Here is a 19,788-nt window from a genome sequence, read left to right on the forward strand (position 1 = left end):
ACGTGATTGAGGAACGAGTCAAAAACCCGATAGACTCGAACTATGAACTAATCAATTCTCTTTCCGGCTCAAGACTGCATTGACTGACAGGTGAATTACTACTACTAGAACAGAACCCATAGAATAATGCGCATGCGCGACTGAACGAATCACTCCCCGAGACGACTCGTTCTTCCCGAGTCACATTAAAGATTCGTTCAAAATGAACGAATCGTTCAAGAACGACACATCACTAATGTCCAGCACACTAGATGAGGATAAAAACACAAAACGTTTTATTTCCTAATGAATAAAGCCATTCTTCCCAGAGTTAAAGTGCCCGGACTGTCCCAATCCCTTCCCCCGCTCACTTACTCCGTCTCGACACCGCCATATTTGTAGCCCTCACCGGCGCAACTACGTTTCCAGAGCACAATCAGATGATACAGAGAAACAGCATCTCACCTTGGCGATCGCTCTCCTGTACCGCATCGAGGCCTGCTGGACGAGCGAGTGCACTTTAATGTTGCCATCTCCGCACGGAACCACGACCCGAGTTCTTCCGAAACACACCGTCACTTTCATAGCTACCAACTCTCCGTAGACCTTCCCGAATCCAAGGGAACTTGGGATCAAAGGCTCCCGTGCTCTGGTGTCCAGATCATTAATAATCTTTGGTTCAGCACCTTTGCGGCTCAATGTAAGTTACGATCGGTACCCGTTCAGTTTCATCGCGGCGGGCGCTGTGTGGCGGTGTATGACCACCTGTTTAGTGTTTGGGATCTCTGTACGGGAACCGCTCCGTGATCAGTCGGTTCAGGAGCAACGAAAACTGGCTTCTTGCGCCCTCTGGGGTGGGCGACCGGCACTAGCGCAAGGCGTCAGCGTCCGTGTACAAGCTTAGCTTTACTTGTGTGTTCGTCAATTAATTTAATTTTACATTAAATAAAAAGTTAATAATTCACGTTTTACTTTTTTTTTGACATGTCTTCACATATGTGAATAGCAGTTTATGTCTGTCATTTTGTTTGAAGCTTCTGTCATCAAAACAAATTCCTGGTATGTGTAAACACACCTTGCAGTAAAGCTTTTTCTGATTTTGATTCCGATTCTGTGAGGGCTTGGTTAGTGGGAGGTAAAGGTCCATCACATTTATGAGATGCAGGAATGGAATCTCACTCCAAGTAAGAAAACTGACTTGGACTCCAAATTAAAAACCTTATGTCTGAACAAGTATGTTCTCCAAATATTGTGACTTGTCTTGACTTGACTAAGACTTGACCTTGAAAAACGGAAACCAACCAATCAAACAACTAAATGAATGAAAGAATGAAATCTTTAAAATAAAATAGTGACATTAGAAAAAATGAGGAAATAAGATATCAGTTTAATAATAAACATATAATGGAAATAATGTATGAATTAATATACATATTTAAAATGTTAAAAATCAAATTTAAAGCCAGTAGAACATTTTTTTAAACATGTTCAAAACTTACAATTAATTATATAACATTTTGTTAAATAAAATAATTAGTTAATAAATCATTTTTAAAATAAAAAAATCTAGTAAAAAATAAATATATCCATTAAATGCACATTAAATGCATTTAAAAACTCAATTTTAAGACCAACTCCTTATGAAATATGTGTTATTTTTTTCCATTTAAAAAGATTTAAATGTTCATGTTTGAAGTATTGAATTGATAGATTATTCCATAATTTTATTTTTAAGTGAAGATTTTTGTTTTTCTTTCAGAACATGCTGCACAACTGCTTGTTCAAGCTCTTGTTCTGTCCAGTCTGGACTATTGCAGTGCCCTCTTGGCAGGTCTTCCAGCCAGTACTATAAAACCTTTAAAATTAATCCAGAAGGCGGCAGCAAGATAAATTTTTAATGAGCCCAAAAAACACATGTCACACCTCTGTTTATCAATTTGCACTGGCTTCCAATAGCTGCTTGCATAAAATTCAAGGCATTGATGTTTGCCTACAAAACTACCACTGGCTCTGCACCCGTTTACATAAATTTGTTACTTCAGACTTATCTGCCCTCTAGAAGCTTTTGTTCTGCAAGTGAACGTCGCTTGATTGTGCCATCCCAAAGAGTCCTTAGCCATCTTCAAGAATCGGCTTTAAACCCATCTCTTCCATCTTTATTTGACCCTCTAACTTTAACACTCACTATTCTAATTCTATTCTTAAAAAAAATCTAACTAACTTTCTAATCTTTTTGTATTCTATTTTGTTTTCATTTATTATGCAATTGTGTTTGTGTATTTATTATATTATTTTAAAAAGCCCATGCTACGTGTTTTGTGTTAACCTGAGACTTGTTATAGCACTTATATATCATTGCTCTTTTTGTAGTTTTTGATTGCTTCCACTGTCCTCATTTGTAAGTCGCTTTGGATAAAAGCGTCTGCTAAATGAATAAATGTAAATGTAATGTAATGTAAGTGTCTTTCCTAGTCCTCCATAGGTCAGTGTGTAAATGAATTAGTATGTTGGCATTGGTTTCCAAACATATGGACAATTATGCATGTATGTATGAGTTTGTGTGTGTCACATTTAACTTTCTGCTTGTAGGGCCAAGCTGTACTAAAATAGAAATGCTGGGCAGGTGGCATTGGGCAGTGAAACTGCGCACACACACACTCAGGGCCTGGTACAGATTACTCACCCAGTTGAGTGAAGCTTTAGTAGAACAGCTGTAGGATTACGTATGCTTTGATCTACGTGAGGCACTATGACCAGATGCTGGAGATCCATTACTGAAAACTCTATTAGAGAACTTTTCTACCAACTTTCATGCCACAGTTAGTGAGTCTTCAGACACAGGGTCAGTGCTGTGAGTCAATGTTTGCATGTTTAGAGCCATGGAGTTTTGTCTTTTTTTTCAGAGCTGAAGGTAGAGCAATTTTCTTCTTCTCCTCATAAGCATGTTTGCTTTATCAGCCCAAACAGTGGCTGAATCCCAGTGGTGGAGTCTACAGTGACTCATCATTTATGAATGAGAATCTGCTTTTTGCTGACAAAGCCAGTAATCTCCTCCTGTGACTGTTTCTCACTTGTAAGGAGTTGCTAGTGCGGCTTCCAGAGTAAAATGTCTGGCAAATAGTTTCCAACAAATGCAATCAACACTGACTTGTGAGTTTTTTTTGCACGACATGTGACATTGTGACTCCAAAGTAGCAGTAGTTAATAACAACTAAAACTCTGTCTATCTATCTATCTATCTATCTATCTATCTATCTATCTATCTATCTATCTATCTATCTATCTATCTATCTATCTGTCTTTCTTTCCGTCTTTCTTTTTTCTTTCTTTCTGTCTGTCTATCTGTCTGCCTCTCTGTCTGTCTATCTACCTATCTTTCTGTCTGTCTAACTATGTCTCTGTCTGTCTGTCTATCCGTCCGTCTGTGTTTCTTTCTGTCTGTCTTTCTTTCTTTCTTTCTGTCTGTCTGTCTATCTACCTTTCTTTATTTCTTTCTGTCTGTCTGTCTGTCTGTCTATCTATCTACAGTATCTATCTATCATTGTATTACATTATATGACATTGGATTACATTAGTCACAACTGAGAAACAATGCTATTCTTCTATCGCAAGATGGCGCTATATTATCAATCTTCTGTATTTCTATTTGATTTAAACTTAAGCTTATTTTTAATAAATGGAACATGACCCATTTATTTATTTATTTATTTTATTGGGTTTTTATTATTTCCTTTTAGAGTATAAAGTTGTTCCTATAATTCTTTGTGCTAAGTCTGATAAGTCTGAAACGATTTTTACTATTAAATTCGACTAACTATTATCATGAAATTGAAGCCTCAAAGGCAGTAATATACTACAGAAATCGATTCGCTGATCAAATGGACTGTTTTTAGGGCATTTGGTGAGTGACAGCGTCCCCTCGGCTCCGCCCACTGTGTTTGTGTGTGTGTTGTTGGGGCCCCGGCTGCATATCCACATTTCCCAGGCGCATCATCAGAGCTGACGTGGGCTCTACGTGTGCATCGAGTCGGGCTTCCTCCGCACCCGTAACGAGTGACGAGACTCTACGTAAAAGTCGGGTAAGTTATTGCTGTCATGTCGTTCTGCCGCCAGAGAGGATCTGGAGATGAGCGAAGGAAGACGAACATGTAGCTGCTTTTAAATTAATTTCTCATTATAAAATGTGCAGCGAGGCGAAGCTGTCTAAAACGCGGTTCATGTTGTAAACAGCGCTAAACTACTGTCGACAAGAGAAGAAACCTGCGAATAATGAATAAGCGTACCGATTTCATGTTCTTAGTGTTTAAACGAAAACTCTTAAAATATAACCTTAGTCACAAAGCAAAAAGGTCAAGTTAAATGTAGAGCTGGCGATATTAAAAATTCATTGAGTTTGTGGAGAATGACGCAGCTTGGTCAAGGACTAAGTTATGTAAATAAATACAGTAGACAGCTTTCTTTATGAACATAAAACTTTGTTGCAAGTTGCTTTACTGCTGTTCTGTATTTATTTGTAGAGCTATGAATGTTGCAATCATGTATGTAATATCCTCTTGCCACCGTTTGCTGTTACATAAGCGCGAGCTGTTCAAAGTTTGCGCGCGTTTGTTCTGTCAATCCAGCGAGGGAACAGAAGTTAAGCGAACACCCTTAACTAAACTTAACACTAGATGGAATAATCTCAGCATACTTAAGCAATGGAGTAAAATACGTTTCCTCATAAAGTGTCTGAGTCTGCTTATCCCGAACAACTGAGAACTCTGTGCACTGGCCAAGAATATTTTAGACAGAATGAGGAAGTGCACGCGGCCGTTGAGCTACAGCTTGCTCAGTTTCGTGCGCGCGCAATTTTTGATCATGAACCAACTATATAGACTATTATTATTTTTTGTCACTTTTGTCTGATGCATTTAAAAATAGTTAAGTTTAGAATATAATTTTATACTATATTAAGTTTTCTTACCTACTAAAACCCAATTAGTAAATGCCATTAAAATTGTAATCCTCTATTTAACCAAAAATTTGTCATGCATTGTTAATTTTTCATAAGATTAGGAAAAGCCTATATTTCATATCATAACATGAGCTGAGGGTAAACGTCCATTTTTCACTGTCAGCAGATAAAAACCTCCACTGTGCACAATAAGCAACTGCTTCTCAAGTTTCACAAATGCATGAACATTTCAACACAAACACTCACAAATGCAGTACAGTTTTTTGGATCACATATTGAACTACTAGATTGGTAAACATTGGGTTAAAATTTTGGATGCAGTAGGCCGTTTAAAATCTTGTGACGTGTTATTAGTCTACAGAGAGCTGACTGTGCATTTCCTCTCTGCTATGCTGCTAGGCCGATCGCCATGGAAACTGCAACCATAGAGGAAGCCAGTTCAACTGAGAAAGTAACAAGTGAGGTACAGTAAGACTCTGACTCACTCACACACACAGGTACAAGCCTCACACAGATATGACACCTGTTGCACAAATCACACCACACACCAAAACACAAAATGCACTGATGTTTGAATAAACTCAGGAAAAGGTTTCAAAATCTTATTTACAGAAAACTATAAGAAATACAGTCCTTAGTAAAAAAAAAAAAAAAAGTGTGGAGGTACCAAGGTGATGCTTGGTTTCAGTTATTGCCATAAGATGGTTTGATTATTGTATTCATATACCATAGGATTTATGTGGATCTTCAGGATACTTAACATGGTAATGTGTGGTAATTACCATAACAGGGCAATAACATAGTATTACAATAAAAAAACATAGTATTATTATGATACTCTGTCCAAAAACATGGTAATACCATGGTAGTTGATTTGTGGTTTCAAACTGCAATATTACAAATTAAATGTTAAAAGAGTTTGAATCAAACTGCAAAATGTGATTCCAAACGATGTTGTTAAACAATAAGTGTTGTTTTGGTATTGTTTTTATACCATTTAAGTATTAATTTATAATTTGAATTAGTTTTAATAATAATTTTGATTTAATAGCAATGCAATTTTTGTCATTTTTATATGCTTTTGCTATTTTGTCCCTCCTTTGATTTAATATTAGGCTTTAATTTATTTTTATTGCAGTTTTAGTCATTTTAGGACTTCTGCTTAAATGTATCTTATTTAATTTGCCGACAGTGTTACATTAGAATCATTCAAATATACGAATATTGTTCTTTTTTTTAAATCATTTTAGTTTTAGTGAAAACTTGTTGTTGTTTTACTGTCATACTGTCATATATATATAGTTTATTATTTATATATTTTTTAAATTACTATAGTATCTCAAGGTAAACTTGTTGTCAAGTTAGAATGTTTCCTTGGCAATGAACTGAAATAAAATTATTTTATTTTATTTCAGTTAATATTTATTAATTGTTTTCAAGAAATTATATATATTGTTTTCTACAGTTTTGATTTTAATTTCATTTTTCATTAACTAAAACAATTCTGGTTGCCAAGGCCAGATTTATAACGTTTATTTAAATTAAAGTTTTTCGTCTAATGTTTATGTTTTATTTTATTTCAGCTTTATTTTAATTCATTGTGAAAATTCATTTTTAATAGATTAAGTTCACAGTTAGAACACTGGGCTAAAGAGTGTCTGTGTCTGTCTCTGTCTCTCTCAGGTGAATGAGTGTGTGTCTGATGGACAGACACTGCAGGTGCATGGAGTCATTCAGACCACACAGCCCTCTGTTATCCAGTCACCTCAGATACAAACTGTGCAGGTACACACATGCAGGGTTTTTAAAAAATATATACATTTAATAAAGTTTTACCATTTATAAAGTCCACTCTTATAAAACTGAAATGTGCGCTGATCTGTGAACCATTGAAGCACAAATCCTGTTATTCATTTACCTGTTCCTTCACCTGGAGAGACTGACCAATCACAGCCGTTAGAGTTATAGCCAATCACAGGGCACGTTTACTCATCCCGGCATCAATGGAGTGAAGGAAAATCAGAATGACACAGAAACAAAAAGAGTGAGAGTAGCTGTATGGCACAGTAATGAGATTTGAGTAATGTGAGAGTCAATGCATCTGATCTGCTCGTTCACACACAAACACACACAGCCCACGTCAGACAAAACAAATCTGCTCAGAAGGAGATAATAGACTCATGATCATTGGCACAATAGTCATCTAAAGAGAACAACTTACCTAAAATCTGTTTTTTATGTATACAGTGCTTTTTAAAGTGACAGTACACCCATACATTCAAGGTACATCAATATCTAAGCACCCTCGAAACTTTTAAACTTATACTATTTTTGTGATCAATACCACACAAAATATGTATTTTAAAAAAATGTCATGTATAGAATATCCTGCACTGTGAGAACTTTGCAGAAAAAGCTAGTATTAACTGATCTTTTTCCCCTCCACAAATGCTTTTAAAATCTTTTAAAGGCTCAGTTGGCATTAAAACATATGGGTTTGGATGTTTTCAGGTAGCCGTTGATACTCGTGGATCGGGTACAACATCATCAGATCCTCAGAAGAGGAGAGAGATTCTGTCCAGACGACCATCTTACAGGTGAGATCAATTCTTAGGCAACATTGTTAGCATTATTTATGAACTATTATAGTATTTATTAGTGTTTTGAATGACCGTTTATTTAGTTTTCAGGTGTCATTTTAATTTTTGTAGTAATTTTAGTATAATTTTAGTAGCCTTTAGAAACAACATTTCTAAAAAATTAGTTTGCAAAGTTAATATTTGTCGTGTGATATTTAGATTTAATTTCATATTACTGTATTTTCCGGACTGTAAGTCGCTCTCTTTTTCATAGTTTGGCTGGTCCTGCGACTTATAGTCAGGTGCGACTTATCAAAATTAATTTGACATGAACCAAGAGAAATGAACCAAGAGAAAACATTACCGTCTAGAGCCAGGAGAGGGCGCTCTGTGCTGCTCATTGCTTCTGTAGTCTACACTGAGCAGCATAGAGCGCCCTCTCGTGGCTGTAGACGGTAATGTTTTCTCTTGGTTCTTGGTTCTAAATGAATGCGACTTATAGTCCAGTACGACATATGTTTTTTTTCCTTGTCATGATGTCGTTTTGGACTGATGCGACTTATACTTAGGTGTGACTTATAGTCCGAAAAATATGGTAGCTTTGTTTTACTTACTAAAAACTGTACGTTTTAAATATTAAATATTAACATGACCTCATAACCTGAGATCATTCAACAAAATACCCAGATACCCACAGCACGCATAATATTCTTTGTCATAATTTCCTGAAATTTTGTGACAGATTCAGATTTTTTAAGTCAGATAAGGTTAATGTTTTTATTTACATGTGTATTCTCAGGAAAATTCTTAATGAGTTGTCATCAGATGTGCCTGCTGTGCCTAAGATCGAGGAAGAGGAGAGAGTGGAGGAAGAAGCCCCGGTCACCTCCAGTGTTGCTCCAGTGACGGCACCATCGTCAATCTACCAGACCAGCTCAGGGCAATACAGTACGTCTGAGCTCATTACCCACAAACTGTTATTTCTTTGTGCAGCATGAAGTATGAGCTCAAGTAATTACCCTTAAAATGAGGGGTTTTGTTGTTCACTGGCCCATTCGTACGAAAGAGCAATGCATTACATAGATAGTGCACAAATGTTTCCCAACCCTTTATCATGTGTTATAACAGGTGTTCGTACAGATTTAAGACTAACGGTCTTAATGTTTTGTGTCTGTGCAGTTGCAATCACTCAGGGTGGAGCGATACAGCTGGCCGGCCCTGGAGGAGAGGCGCTGCAGGGGGTCCAGGCTCTGACTCTTCCCAGCTCCACCACACCGCAGCCTGGGGCCACTATCCTGCAGTACGGTGCCCAGCCTGGAGACCCCGGCCAACAGCTACTGCTCGCCGCTGGACAGGTGCTCGTTCAGGGTAAGACACGCTTTTAGTAGAAAATCCTTCTTTTGTTTCTGAAAGCAGGCAGGAGGAGGTTAAAAGTATTTATTGATTTATTTTTTGCATTTCTAAACGTTATAATTTGACAGACGTAGAAACACAGAAACGAATGTGTGTACGAGCTGTGTCTGCTGACACTGAGCTCTGATCATGGAAGCACACTGAACCCACATTGCATTGTGGTTGTTATTAGATAAAAATGAACTTGCCTGACGTGTTTTATCATGTGCTGAAGTTCCAGACTTTGCTGGAACTGAGACAAAAAATGGTTAAATTGGTTGTGATGTGACGTTGACAAACTACAGTAGAAAATCTTCTTGATTTGCAAAGATAAGGATTCAGCATGTCCACTGACTCACTATTGATTGGAAAACCAACCTTGAATGGGAGCTTTGAATAAATACCCTAGATAACTATAATAATAAACATACCACAATACCCTGGCATATTTAATATGAAGACTGTGCACTGAACAATGCAAAATCATTGTCTTGATATTTTGGTCCTGTTATCCAGTAGAATATATAAACATAATTTATATATTATAATTAGTATTTTTGTATAAATGTAGATTTTATTTTATCTTTTTTACATGTGTCTCATTCTATGGGCAAACAGTTTTTTTTTCTTGTTTTATAAGCATAAATTATCTAAAATAAAAATGCAAAATTTCGTGAGGTAAGAAATAGTTTTTATATAAATATAAATATAGTACTTTCTAGTACCTAATTTGTATAATATTTAACAACAATCTGTAATATTTGTAATGAGTTATGTTTTCATATTTATTTTAATTATATTCATTGTTTTAAATTTATATTTTAAATTCATAAACTAATAACATGTAATAATATAATGTATAATATTTTATGCATGTTTACGTTATTTTACTGAAAAACATACTTGTGAAAACTTTTTTTGTTGTTGTTGCAGTAAATAGATAATTCTCTTTCCCAGGATGTATGGTCTAATGTTTGTGTGTGTGTTTGTGAAGTAAAGTAACTAAAAATGAATTTTTAAAACTGTGATATTAATAAAGGGATGGAATAGTCAAGGTACTGCAGCACTGAACAGAACAGATGATTTCAGACCTGTTGAAACAGATATGGTTTAGAGATAAATTTGGTTTACCTATGTAAACAGTGTGATAGGACGTCTTGCGTATGAGTGTGTGTGTGTGTGTGTGTGTGTGTGTGTGTGTGTTTGCGTAACATTTCAGATACCTGTGTTAGTGTTATGAGGTGAAATGGGCACAGTATCCTTTTGTTTGTGCTGAAATACTTTTGCGTCATCATGATCTAAAAATACATCACACTCAACAACTTCTCTTTTCTCTTCTCTTCTCTTCTTTTTTCTTCTCTTCTCTTCTCTTCTCTTCTCTTCTCTTCTCTTCTCTTCTCTTCTCTTCTCTTCTCTTCTCTTCTCTTCTCTTCTCTTCTCTTCTCTTCTCTTCTCTTCTCTCAGTCAGTTTTAATTTTCCTCTAGCCATGAATTTTAGATGGATATTTAATTACAAGAAAGTGTCCTTTTCCACACACACACACACACACACGGGTGTGGGGAGGTCATTCTTCAGAGACAGTGTGTTATTTCCCTGTGAGACTGCTGTGATGTCATAGTGATGTCAATGCCCTTAATAGTAATCTGACTGAGAGAGAGTGTGTGAGTGTGTGTGAGAGAGAGAGAGAGGGAGGGAGGGAGCGTTAAAGGCAAAACACTAAGCGTCACAACTTAAAAACTAAGATAGTCAGAAAGAGTGTATTAGGGAGAAAGTCAATTAGTGATCCAGCTAAACGGAAGAAAGTGGAAATACAGAGGAAACTGAAGATAGCGCTCAAAACACAATCCCAACTGGATTACTTCAGCATAGAGATGGCAGTGACTGGGGAAGAGACGGAGACAGGTGAGAGAAGGGAGAGTGTATGTTTGTGTTTTATAAGGGAAAAGCCAGTGTGATGCTAATGTATTACATTCTAATGCATTCCTGAATCTTTTTTCACTTGGTAAATAAGCAACAGATAAAAAAAAGGAGGATTTCTTTCCATCAAAAAAAAAAAAAGTAAATATGGGACATTTAATTTGGTTGAATTTTAGTTTAAATTTTAAATAATTCTGTGGTGTATTTTTTCCATATATTGTATGCAATCTCTCAGTTAATATACATATAATATATGTGTACATATAATATAATATTACATTCATATAATAATAATGTAACTACAATATTAAGTATAATTATAAATGTAGTTATTATTATAAACATTATAAAATAACAGCAGTATTTATAAAATGCTAGTTATTTTTTAAATAGAAGATAGGCTGCAGAAAATGTCAACAATCTCAAAAGATTTAATTTAGTTAATATAATAATAGACTATAATAAAATAATATAATAGCAAACATGACTATTAATAAGTGTTTATGGCGGTATTTTATTCCTGCAATGCTGATAAAAAGCAGAAAGAAGTTTTATCATGTGCAAAAGTTTGTAAACATTCTGAGGAAGTCAGTCCATGGAGAGTGGAAGAATGTCACATGTTTTTGTGTTTCTTTTGGTTCTTTCCTTTTATGTGGTTGAAACTTTCTTCTTGGTCATAAACACACTCATTGACATTTTGTGTTTTGTGAAATCAGGATGCAAAATCTGCCCGTCTTTTCACACACATGAATCATTGAGAGAGAGAGAGAGAGAGAGAGAGAGAGAGAGAGACAAAAGTGGCTAGAAATTGAGGGGGAGGGAGGGAGGGGCTTTCTGTTTGACGTCAGTCTGTTTCCTGGAAGCCGGCCGAAGCCGAGACGGAGGGAGAGGGAGAGGCGGAGAGAGAGCTGGAGTTGGGTGGGGGTTTGGGCAACGACGCACATAGTGACGTCAGCATTTTGTCACATTGTATGATAACAAACGCACGCACACACATACACACACACACACATGCATACACATTAAGTCAAAGCATATCCAGTTTGTTGAAGGACATTTACCACTGGGAACATTGTCTGATTGCAGCTTTAAAACTGTTTGTACTGCACCAGTACTTCACTTTGCTTTTTCAGTGTTGCATTAGGTGTTTTTAATGTTATTTGTGTGGGTGGATGTGAAGTATTTTATATAACTGCTTGTTGTTATTGTTTTGTGTTTATTGCATAAACTAATGAGTCCAAATATATCTGCTTTTTTAAGCTTAGTAACAGTAGAAGTCACAGCTGATTGGTTAGATTCAGTGTTATGTGTCTTTTTATTGGTCAGATTAAATATATCAATATATATAATCAATAATAATGATAAATCATACACTTATTTATTTTTAGTTTGTTGTCTTAGATCAAGAATATATCACCACTGATATATATTTTTTTCTTTTATGAGTTTTAAGCTACAAATTAATCCTCTTGCAGATTAAGTAATACTAGAATTGCAAAAATAATAATAGTTTTTATTATTATTATATTCAGTTTTCTCAAGATAACAGCTCTGTTTGCTTCCATATGTTTGGAAGTAATAATAAAATAATGATGTTGTTATTTATTCAATTATATGGATTTAAAATTAACATGGAATTATGCACCAGAACAAGCATTGCAAAAATCAAGATAATTTGTATATCCTATCTTAAAAACACCCTGGACTACAATACCAGTCATAAATTGCATGTGTTTATATGTAGCGATAGCCAATAATACATTGTATGGGTCAAAATAAGTTTTTTTTCTTTTATGGCAAAAATCTTTAGATTATTAAGTAAAGATATTTTGTACATTTCCTACCATAAATATATAAAAACTTAATTTTTGATTAGTAATATCCATTGCTAAGAACTTCATTTGGACAGCTTCAAAGACCGAGACTATTTTTGGCTATTGCTACAAATATACCCCAGCGACTTAGAAGACAGATTAAATGCACCTTTGACCATCATTTATTGGTAACATTTTACAACAAGGTTGTTATTTTTTACAGCAGTTATTACATGTTATGTAGTGTTTATCTATTTATTATTTATATACTGTTGTCCATTTTAATTTCTAATGCTTTAATGTTACTATGTAGACATGAACATATAATTAATTAAAATGTTACCCAATTATCTGTCAAATAATGCATTTTGGTGTATATTTCTGCATGTAGCTGCCACAGGAGACATGCCAGCATATCAGATCCGCTCCCCGTCATCAGGTTTACCACCAGGCGTCATTATGGCAGCATCACCAGGGGCCATGCACAGCCCGCAGCAGAACACAGAGGAGGCCACACGCAAGAGAGAAGTCCGCCTCATGAAGAACAGGTACACACACACACACACACCTGAGTCATGTGCTTCAACTAATGCACTAATGTGCATGTTCGCATCTGACCTTTTCCTACGTGTTGTAGGGAGGCAGCGCGCGAGTGTCGCAGAAAGAAGAAAGAATATGTAAAGTGCTTGGAGAATCGTGTCGCTGTGCTGGAAAACCAAAACAAGACTCTCATAGAGGAGCTCAAAGCTCTTAAAGACATCTACTGCCACAAACCAGAATAACCCTCACAAACACTGCGCAAGGACTGTGTGATTCACTACCTGTCTCTTCTCTTCTTCTGTTGCATCGCCTGGATTTTTGCATTTTTCTGTTTGGCCAAATTTTTCATAAGAAGTTGCTAATGTTGCTTTGAGGATGCACCTCACAGACGCACACACACACACACATACATTTTGAGATGGCATGTACTATTGGTGTTCTCTGTGTTTTGAAAAAAGCTGGAACTCTTAATTGATTTGTGTGTAAAAATATGTATTTTCCTTTTTTAGGTTGAAATCAGAGCAAGCAAAGGAAATGGCATAAGTAGTCATGTTAACTGGCTACACACTGCACACATAAACAGCATTTTTGGTGTTAAGGTAATTTTTGGAATGCACAGAATTTAGCAGGTAATATAAAGAAAATACACTGTAAACCCATTTGAAGCAACATAAAATGATGGATTAATATCAGCGACAATCTATGCAGTAAACATGTACAACGCTACAAATTACATTATGCATTTAAATTGGGTCTTTTTCTTCATGTAAATTAGATTTCATTCAAGTTTGTACATTTCAATCTGAATTTTGAAATTTGTTTTTAACAAAGAAAATACTTAATGTAGGGCCCCGGAAGTCATAAGGTTAGTTAATGCTATGTGTGCAGTGTTAAATACTTAATTGCTAAAACGCAACCCTTTCCACTGAATTTTTGTTTTGTTTTATGTAAGTGAAATGATGCATTAGATTGAACTGTTTGAAGTTTATTAGTAGTCATTTGAGCTCATTGGCTGAATTTAACAGTGACCTAAAATGTCACCAAGAAATGTTACAGTGTTGGTGATTACTTATTGTTGGTTTAAGTGTTTAAACGGATAGTTCACCCAAAAATGTACAGTTTGTGTGCTGTATGTGTTTTTTTTCTCCTGTTGTACACAAAAGGTGACATTGACATATGTCTCATTGTTTTTTTTTTTGACCATACAATGTAAGTGAGAGGGATCCAGTTTTGGACCTCACTGTATTACATTGTGAAGACAAAGCCAGTTCTTCAAATTACGAAAGAAAGTCATACAGGTTTGGAATTACATGTGGGTGAGTAAATAATGAGAATGTTAATTTTATGGGTGAACTGTCCCTTTAAGACTACTCCTAACTCTCTTTATTATTATTATATATTTTATTCAATTTGTACTATAAGTACACCTATGTCAATTGATTCATGTCTTGGTAAAAATTAAGTCATTTTGTTAAAATACATTTTACCAGATCAATATGCAGAGACAGACTATAAATTAACTATTTGTAAGTTGATTGCTCTGTTTGTTTGAGCATCCCAACATTGGCTCAACCAATGCAGTCGTTTTGAGGCGGATCTATCTGTTTGTTAATGAAAGATGTATGGCGTGTTTTGGAAACCTGTTTGAACATGTTTAATATTTTTTTTCAAATCCATTTGGTGAAGCTAGAGGCAAGAAAATTACTCTTGAGCTTTAATGCTTTGTTTGTTTGTGCTCCAGTTCATATCGTGAGGAACAGTACATGACTTTTGAATGGACAAGGGAAAGAGGTGTAACATTATGAATTGTGAACATGATACAATAGGTGGCTGTCACACTCACAAATGTTGCTTGTGATGAAATATTGTATATTATCTTAAATCGCAGTAACTTGTATTTCAGTGTTTATGACAGTAGAAGAGAACTGTAGAAGAAAAGAGGCTTTTGTGATACAAATGCAGATTCTCTAAATCAGACAAGTGGCATTAACTGAACTGAATTCCTCATATTTCAGCTGTTAGGATGCCGTGTTTGTGTGTATCTTCTGTTTTCTCAGACTATGCTAGTCATCGTAACTTTATCTTAACTTACAGCCAATCACATTTCTATTTCTGTGATGTTCTATTGTATGTCTGGTAGAAAATTAATTTGGTTTAATATTTAAATAGCTTGTTTTCAGTTAATCTCTAAATTAGATTACGTATATGCCCTTCCCTTCTTTGACACTGTACAGAATGCTGACATCTATTTTTAAATAAAATATTTTTGTAAATGTATATGATCTTGCTACATGGTCAGACCTGTATTTTAAGAAAGCACAATTAATTGTATGTGTGTACCAAAAAAAAAAAAAAAATCCAGCTAAACCTGACAAAACGTAACCTTTATGGGGATCGTCATTTGTAAATATATATATATATATATATATATATATATATAAGTTATTTTAAATGCAGACAGTGCTCTTTTATGGTGTGGGTTAGGGATGTGGTGTTTAGAAGTACAGTAGTTGTATAAAAACAACTGAAGCATCTGACTGTCCCCCAAATAGATAGCTATGTTTTTCCAGCTCTAAAAAAATAGTTTTATTAAACTATTTCAAGCCAGATACCTTCAAGAATTTGTTGCGTCACAGAATTTGGTGATGCACAATTTCTCAAGTATCACCATACGATGCTTTGAATGATCTCCAAGCCTAGTTAGGTTGGTCTGTTAGATGGGTTTTAACCACTTTTTTTCAACAGTCAAGCTGGGACATCAGCTTTCTAACCAGCTAAACCGCCCAGCTGGGAGACCAGTTTGAACCACATAAGACCAGGAAAGATTCAACCCACTTCAAGATGGTTTCAGCAAGGTATACTTTTAAAATAGTACAAGTTAAATCTTTCAGCGTTACTTTGGTTTATTCCCCTCTTTCTCTCTCTTTACTGAACTAATGTTACCATAACTAATTCCTTAACAGGTACAGATATTTTCAGCTCATTTTTAGCTTTATCGGAGAGTTGAATACTGCGTATTATAATATACTGGGTGCATTCGAGCTGTTTTGACGTTTGTAATCAGAAAGAATATTTGAATGCTCTAACAAGAGTGTGTCAAGCTGTTTGTGCGTTTAAACGTGCTGCTTCATGCGTTTGGAAACAAACAGGCAGACATGGAAAATTCCACAGTGTGTGAGCGCGCCCTCTACTGCACACTACAGCTGGGTTTACCACACTATCATTTGAGGACGTTTAACCATACACTACTCCGTTTATCAGCAGGAGCTTTAAATTGTTATTTTTTACTTTACAAGTGCATATTTTTAAACGGCTAGTGTGTAATCCAAATCGCAGTAGTTAAAATTCCTTGTAGTTCTTCGTTTCTACATTTAAAATCGCAATTGTTTTCTTTTAATCATAAACTATGTAGAACGCAATTTTCATTCAAACTCCATTGCAACGTTCAAGAGTCAAGAGAAAGTTTAGGTAAAAGAGTTCAAACAAACCGTCTGAACACGTTTCTTAAACACAAAGCGCGGGAAAGTTTAGAGAAAACGAAAGTAAGCAGCTGTGCATGTCTCTCTGCAAAATGGCAGAGTATTTCATGGTCTCTGAAAGAATTGGACTGTCCAGTCTGTCTGGATCTACTGAAGGAACCAGTGAGCCTCACCTGTGGACACAGTTATTGTTACAGGATGATCAGAAGAGAGTCTACAGCTGCCCTCAGTGCAGACAGTCCTTCACTCCAAGACCTGTTTTGTGTGAAAACAATATGCTGTCTGAAGTGCCTGGAGAAATTAAAAGAAAAAAAGCTACAAGCTGCTCGTCCTGCTCAGTGTTACACTGAACCTTGAGATGTGGAGTGTGACGTCTGTACTGGGAGAAAATATAAAGCCATGAAGTCCTGTCTGGTTTGTCTGGAATCTTACTGTTTGAATCATTTTCAATATCATGAAGAATTTCTCCCAGGAAAGTTACACAAAGTAATGGACGCCACTACACGACTACAAAATTGCACTGTTTATTTTAAAAGCACTGTAAATGTTATCTGGGTTGAACACAAAAACCACGACACTGTATTAGCTGCAGCAGAGAGGACTGAGAAACAGCTATGAGCTATCTGCTCTTCTTTCAAATCATTCTTTGGATATTCTCTTAAACAGGGATGTGTTATGAGTTGTATATTGACTGAATACTCTAAATCCTATAGAAACAGTTGAAGGAAATCTAGAGGAAATACAGAGAATCCAGGAGTGACAGAAGGAGCTTGAGGAGCTGAGAGAGTCTGTAGAGTCTTACAAGGTGAGTTTTGAGCTGAAGAACATCTGCTGTCTGCTGAAGAAGAGCTGTTTGAGACTCAGTTAGGACTCTCCTCCAGTCAGTCAGTGAGGAGGAGCCAGTGTAAGAATAAGTGATGAGGATGTTGAAGATCTTGATGAAGATGTTTATTGCAGCATAGTGGTGACAAAGCACATGGTTTCAATGGCGTTGGATTGGATAAACCCACAACATCCAAGCTCAAACTTTTTATACAGTTACAGTCTACTACCCCTAATGTAATGAGGTTGTGTTTGTCGTTACAGCTGTGGTCTGTTTGTTAAAGAAGTTCAGACTACCTAATGTCTGAGATGGTTCTTGGTGTCCCACAGCTGCTTCCCCATTCAACAGTTGGTCACCATTTGCTTAGGATGTGATCACTCCAAATGATCTTGAAACAACATACAGTAACTGTTGACTTTCATAATCTCATTTTGGAAATGAGCAAGATCATATATCTGTTGTGGAGTAAAATCTGGGTCGGGGCAGACTATAGTGTCTTGCAGTGGTGCTTGCAGGATTTCATCTGATTATTTATTTATTTATTTATTTATTTATGTTTGGCACCACAACTGGACTGATTCTGATGCTCTCTCTCTGTGTGTCCTAACAGCGCTCTGCACAGACAGCAGTGGAGGACACTGAGAGGATCTTTACTGAGCTGATCCGCTCCATTGAGAGAAGACGCTCTGAGGTGACACAGCTGATCAGAGATCAGGAAAAGACTGCAGTGAGTCGAGCTGAAGAACAACTGAAGCGACTGGAGCAAGAGATTGAAGACCTGAGGAGGAGAGACGCTGAGGTGGAGCAGCTTTCACACAAAGACAATCAATTTCCTCCAGGTAACAGAGATCTGACAAAAAGAACAGTGTCAGGTGTGGGAAGAGCATGCTGTACAGATTGTGTTTCTATCACATGTTTCTGTTTCTTTAGCTGGTCTTTCTATTGTGTCTTTGGGTCTGGGTAGAGTTTCTAGTCTCTCTCGTTCCTCCTGGATCTACACTCACCCAGCATCACGTCTCTTTTGATGATGCTGGTAAATCCCTCATCTGAAAGAGAAACTGGAGCATTTCTGCAGAGAAGAGATGAAAAAGATATCTAGTAAAGGAATAATATTAACCGTTTTTTATGAGTGAAATAAGTAATCCATATATTTTACGTAATCATGTACTGTATGCATATCAATAATATAATATTTTATTAAAATACAAAGCATATCAACATCTGAATATGACATAATTTTGATATAGTTTCTCCTCATACAGTGAATTATGTTGTTTTACATAGTAAGATACATTGACATCATTACCTCTGAACCCAGGACCAGGGAGGAGTTTTTTACAATGTAAGTCACTATTAACAAACAAACAAACAGTCTCTCTCTCTCTCCTCTCTCTCCACACACACACACACAGGTAGACAAAGAGAAAGAAACTAAAAAAATTATTAAACAACTCTATAATGAAGCTTAACAATCAGAATAAAATGAGATAAATAAGAATAAGCTCCATATAGACTCATAACTAGCCATTAATATTCACATTTATAGTTAGTCATTAAACAGACACTTTTATCCAAAGCGACTTACAAATGAAGATAATGGAAGCAACCATAATCAACAAAAGATCAATGATATGACAGTACAAATCTTAGCTTAAAGCAGTACATGTAGTAGGTGTTTTCATTAATTGTATAATAAATAAAAAGAAAACAAATATACAGTAACAAAGAATAAAGAAGTGTTTAAGTTTTTTTATTACTGTATTATAATATAAATATTTTAAATATCAGTTAATCAAGCAAGTTTCCCATTCCATATAAGAATTTAAATCAATTATTTAAATCTTCAATCTGTATTCAAATCAGTTATTTTATTTTTTTTAACGAGTCAAATTTGTGAACAAAGATCCTCTACACTCAAATTAAATTGTTTGTCTTAAACCTCTAACTAAAGGAATTTTATTTAATTTCTATTCTGCACAGAGACACTGACATTTTATAAAATCAGTTTTATCATGTCAATAACAGAGACATGCACATGTAGCCTGCTTTCTAAATAGTCTTACTGTCCATAAAATCTAAAAAGTAAGATGGTAAGTTTTATTTTAATAACTGAAATTTAAGTTTCTTGATTTTCACGTGGTTTGTATGTTCTGTACCCATCCCGATTTCCGTCAGCTCACTCTCAATCCAACACGTGAATAAAAGCTTATGTCTGTCTGAAGGGAACAGAGTGATTATATACACTGACACAGAACAGCTGTATCCTGATTCATCCAGACAGATCTGATCGCTGGTCACAGGTGTTGTGTA

General features: G+C 35.7%; 2 protein-coding genes, 1 long non-coding RNA gene and 1 pseudogene across 7 annotated transcripts in view; 2 read left to right on the plus strand and 2 right to left on the minus strand.

Annotated features, from left to right (window-relative positions):
• The window catches only part of LOC113045388 (partitioning defective 3 homolog), a 39,327-nt pseudogene extending 38,517 nt beyond the window's left edge, over window positions 1-810 (minus strand).
• A 3,112-nt stretch (window positions 811-3,922) lies between these two features.
• Window positions 3,923-15,453, plus strand: LOC113045401 (cAMP-responsive element modulator-like). Of its 5 annotated transcripts, none has more exons than XM_026205780.1 (8): window positions 3,923-4,058; window positions 5,333-5,396; window positions 6,617-6,718; window positions 7,445-7,530; window positions 8,312-8,460; window positions 8,692-8,880; window positions 13,028-13,184; window positions 13,274-15,453. In XM_026205780.1, the coding sequence occupies exons 2-8, from the start codon at window positions 5,343-5,345 to the stop codon at window positions 13,416-13,418; spliced, it is 882 nt and encodes a 293-aa protein (XP_026061565.1). In that variant the 5' UTR covers window positions 3,923-4,058; window positions 5,333-5,342; the 3' UTR covers window positions 13,419-15,453. The 5 variants fall into 5 exon arrangements, with proteins under 5 accessions (XP_026061565.1, XP_026061568.1, XP_026061566.1 ...); XM_026205781.1 differs by having other exon boundaries at window positions 3,950-4,058; window positions 5,288-5,396; XM_026205783.1 differs by lacking the exon at window positions 6,617-6,718.
• Window positions 15,454-15,833: 380 nt separating this feature from the next.
• LOC113045422 (uncharacterized) lies at window positions 15,834-18,722 on the plus strand. The gene is made up of 3 exons (XR_003275982.1): window positions 15,834-16,031; window positions 17,369-17,460; window positions 18,089-18,722. It is a non-coding gene; the product is annotated as an uncharacterized LOC113045422 (long non-coding RNA).
• A 962-nt stretch (window positions 18,723-19,684) lies between these two features.
• The window catches only part of LOC113046268 (kinesin-1 heavy chain-like), an 11,964-nt gene continuing 11,860 nt past the window's right edge, over window positions 19,685-19,788 (minus strand). The window contains exon 26 of the mRNA XM_026207204.1: window positions 19,685-19,694. Within this exon, the coding sequence (XP_026062989.1) occupies window positions 19,685-19,694 (10 nt within the window). The remainder of the gene's footprint in view (window positions 19,695-19,788) is intronic.

Source organism: Carassius auratus, chromosome 27 (genome assembly GCF_003368295.1).
Source record: "Carassius auratus strain Wakin chromosome 27, ASM336829v1, whole genome shotgun sequence".
NCBI lineage: Eukaryota > Metazoa > Chordata > Actinopteri > Cypriniformes > Cyprinidae > Carassius > Carassius auratus.

Excerpts from the sequence above, each read along its gene's own strand:
- LOC113045401 (XM_026205780.1), top strand. The coding sequence starts at position 5,343 with ATGGAAACTGCAACCATAGAGGAAGCCAGTTCAACTGAGAAAGTAACA. Across the intron at positions 8,461-8,691 it reads GACCAGCTCAGGGCAATACA|TTGCAATCACTCAGGGTGGA; the intron begins GTACGTCTGAGC and ends GTGTCTGTGCAG. Across the intron at positions 8,881-13,027 it reads TGGACAGGTGCTCGTTCAGG|CTGCCACAGGAGACATGCCA; the intron begins GTAAGACACGCT and ends TTCTGCATGTAG.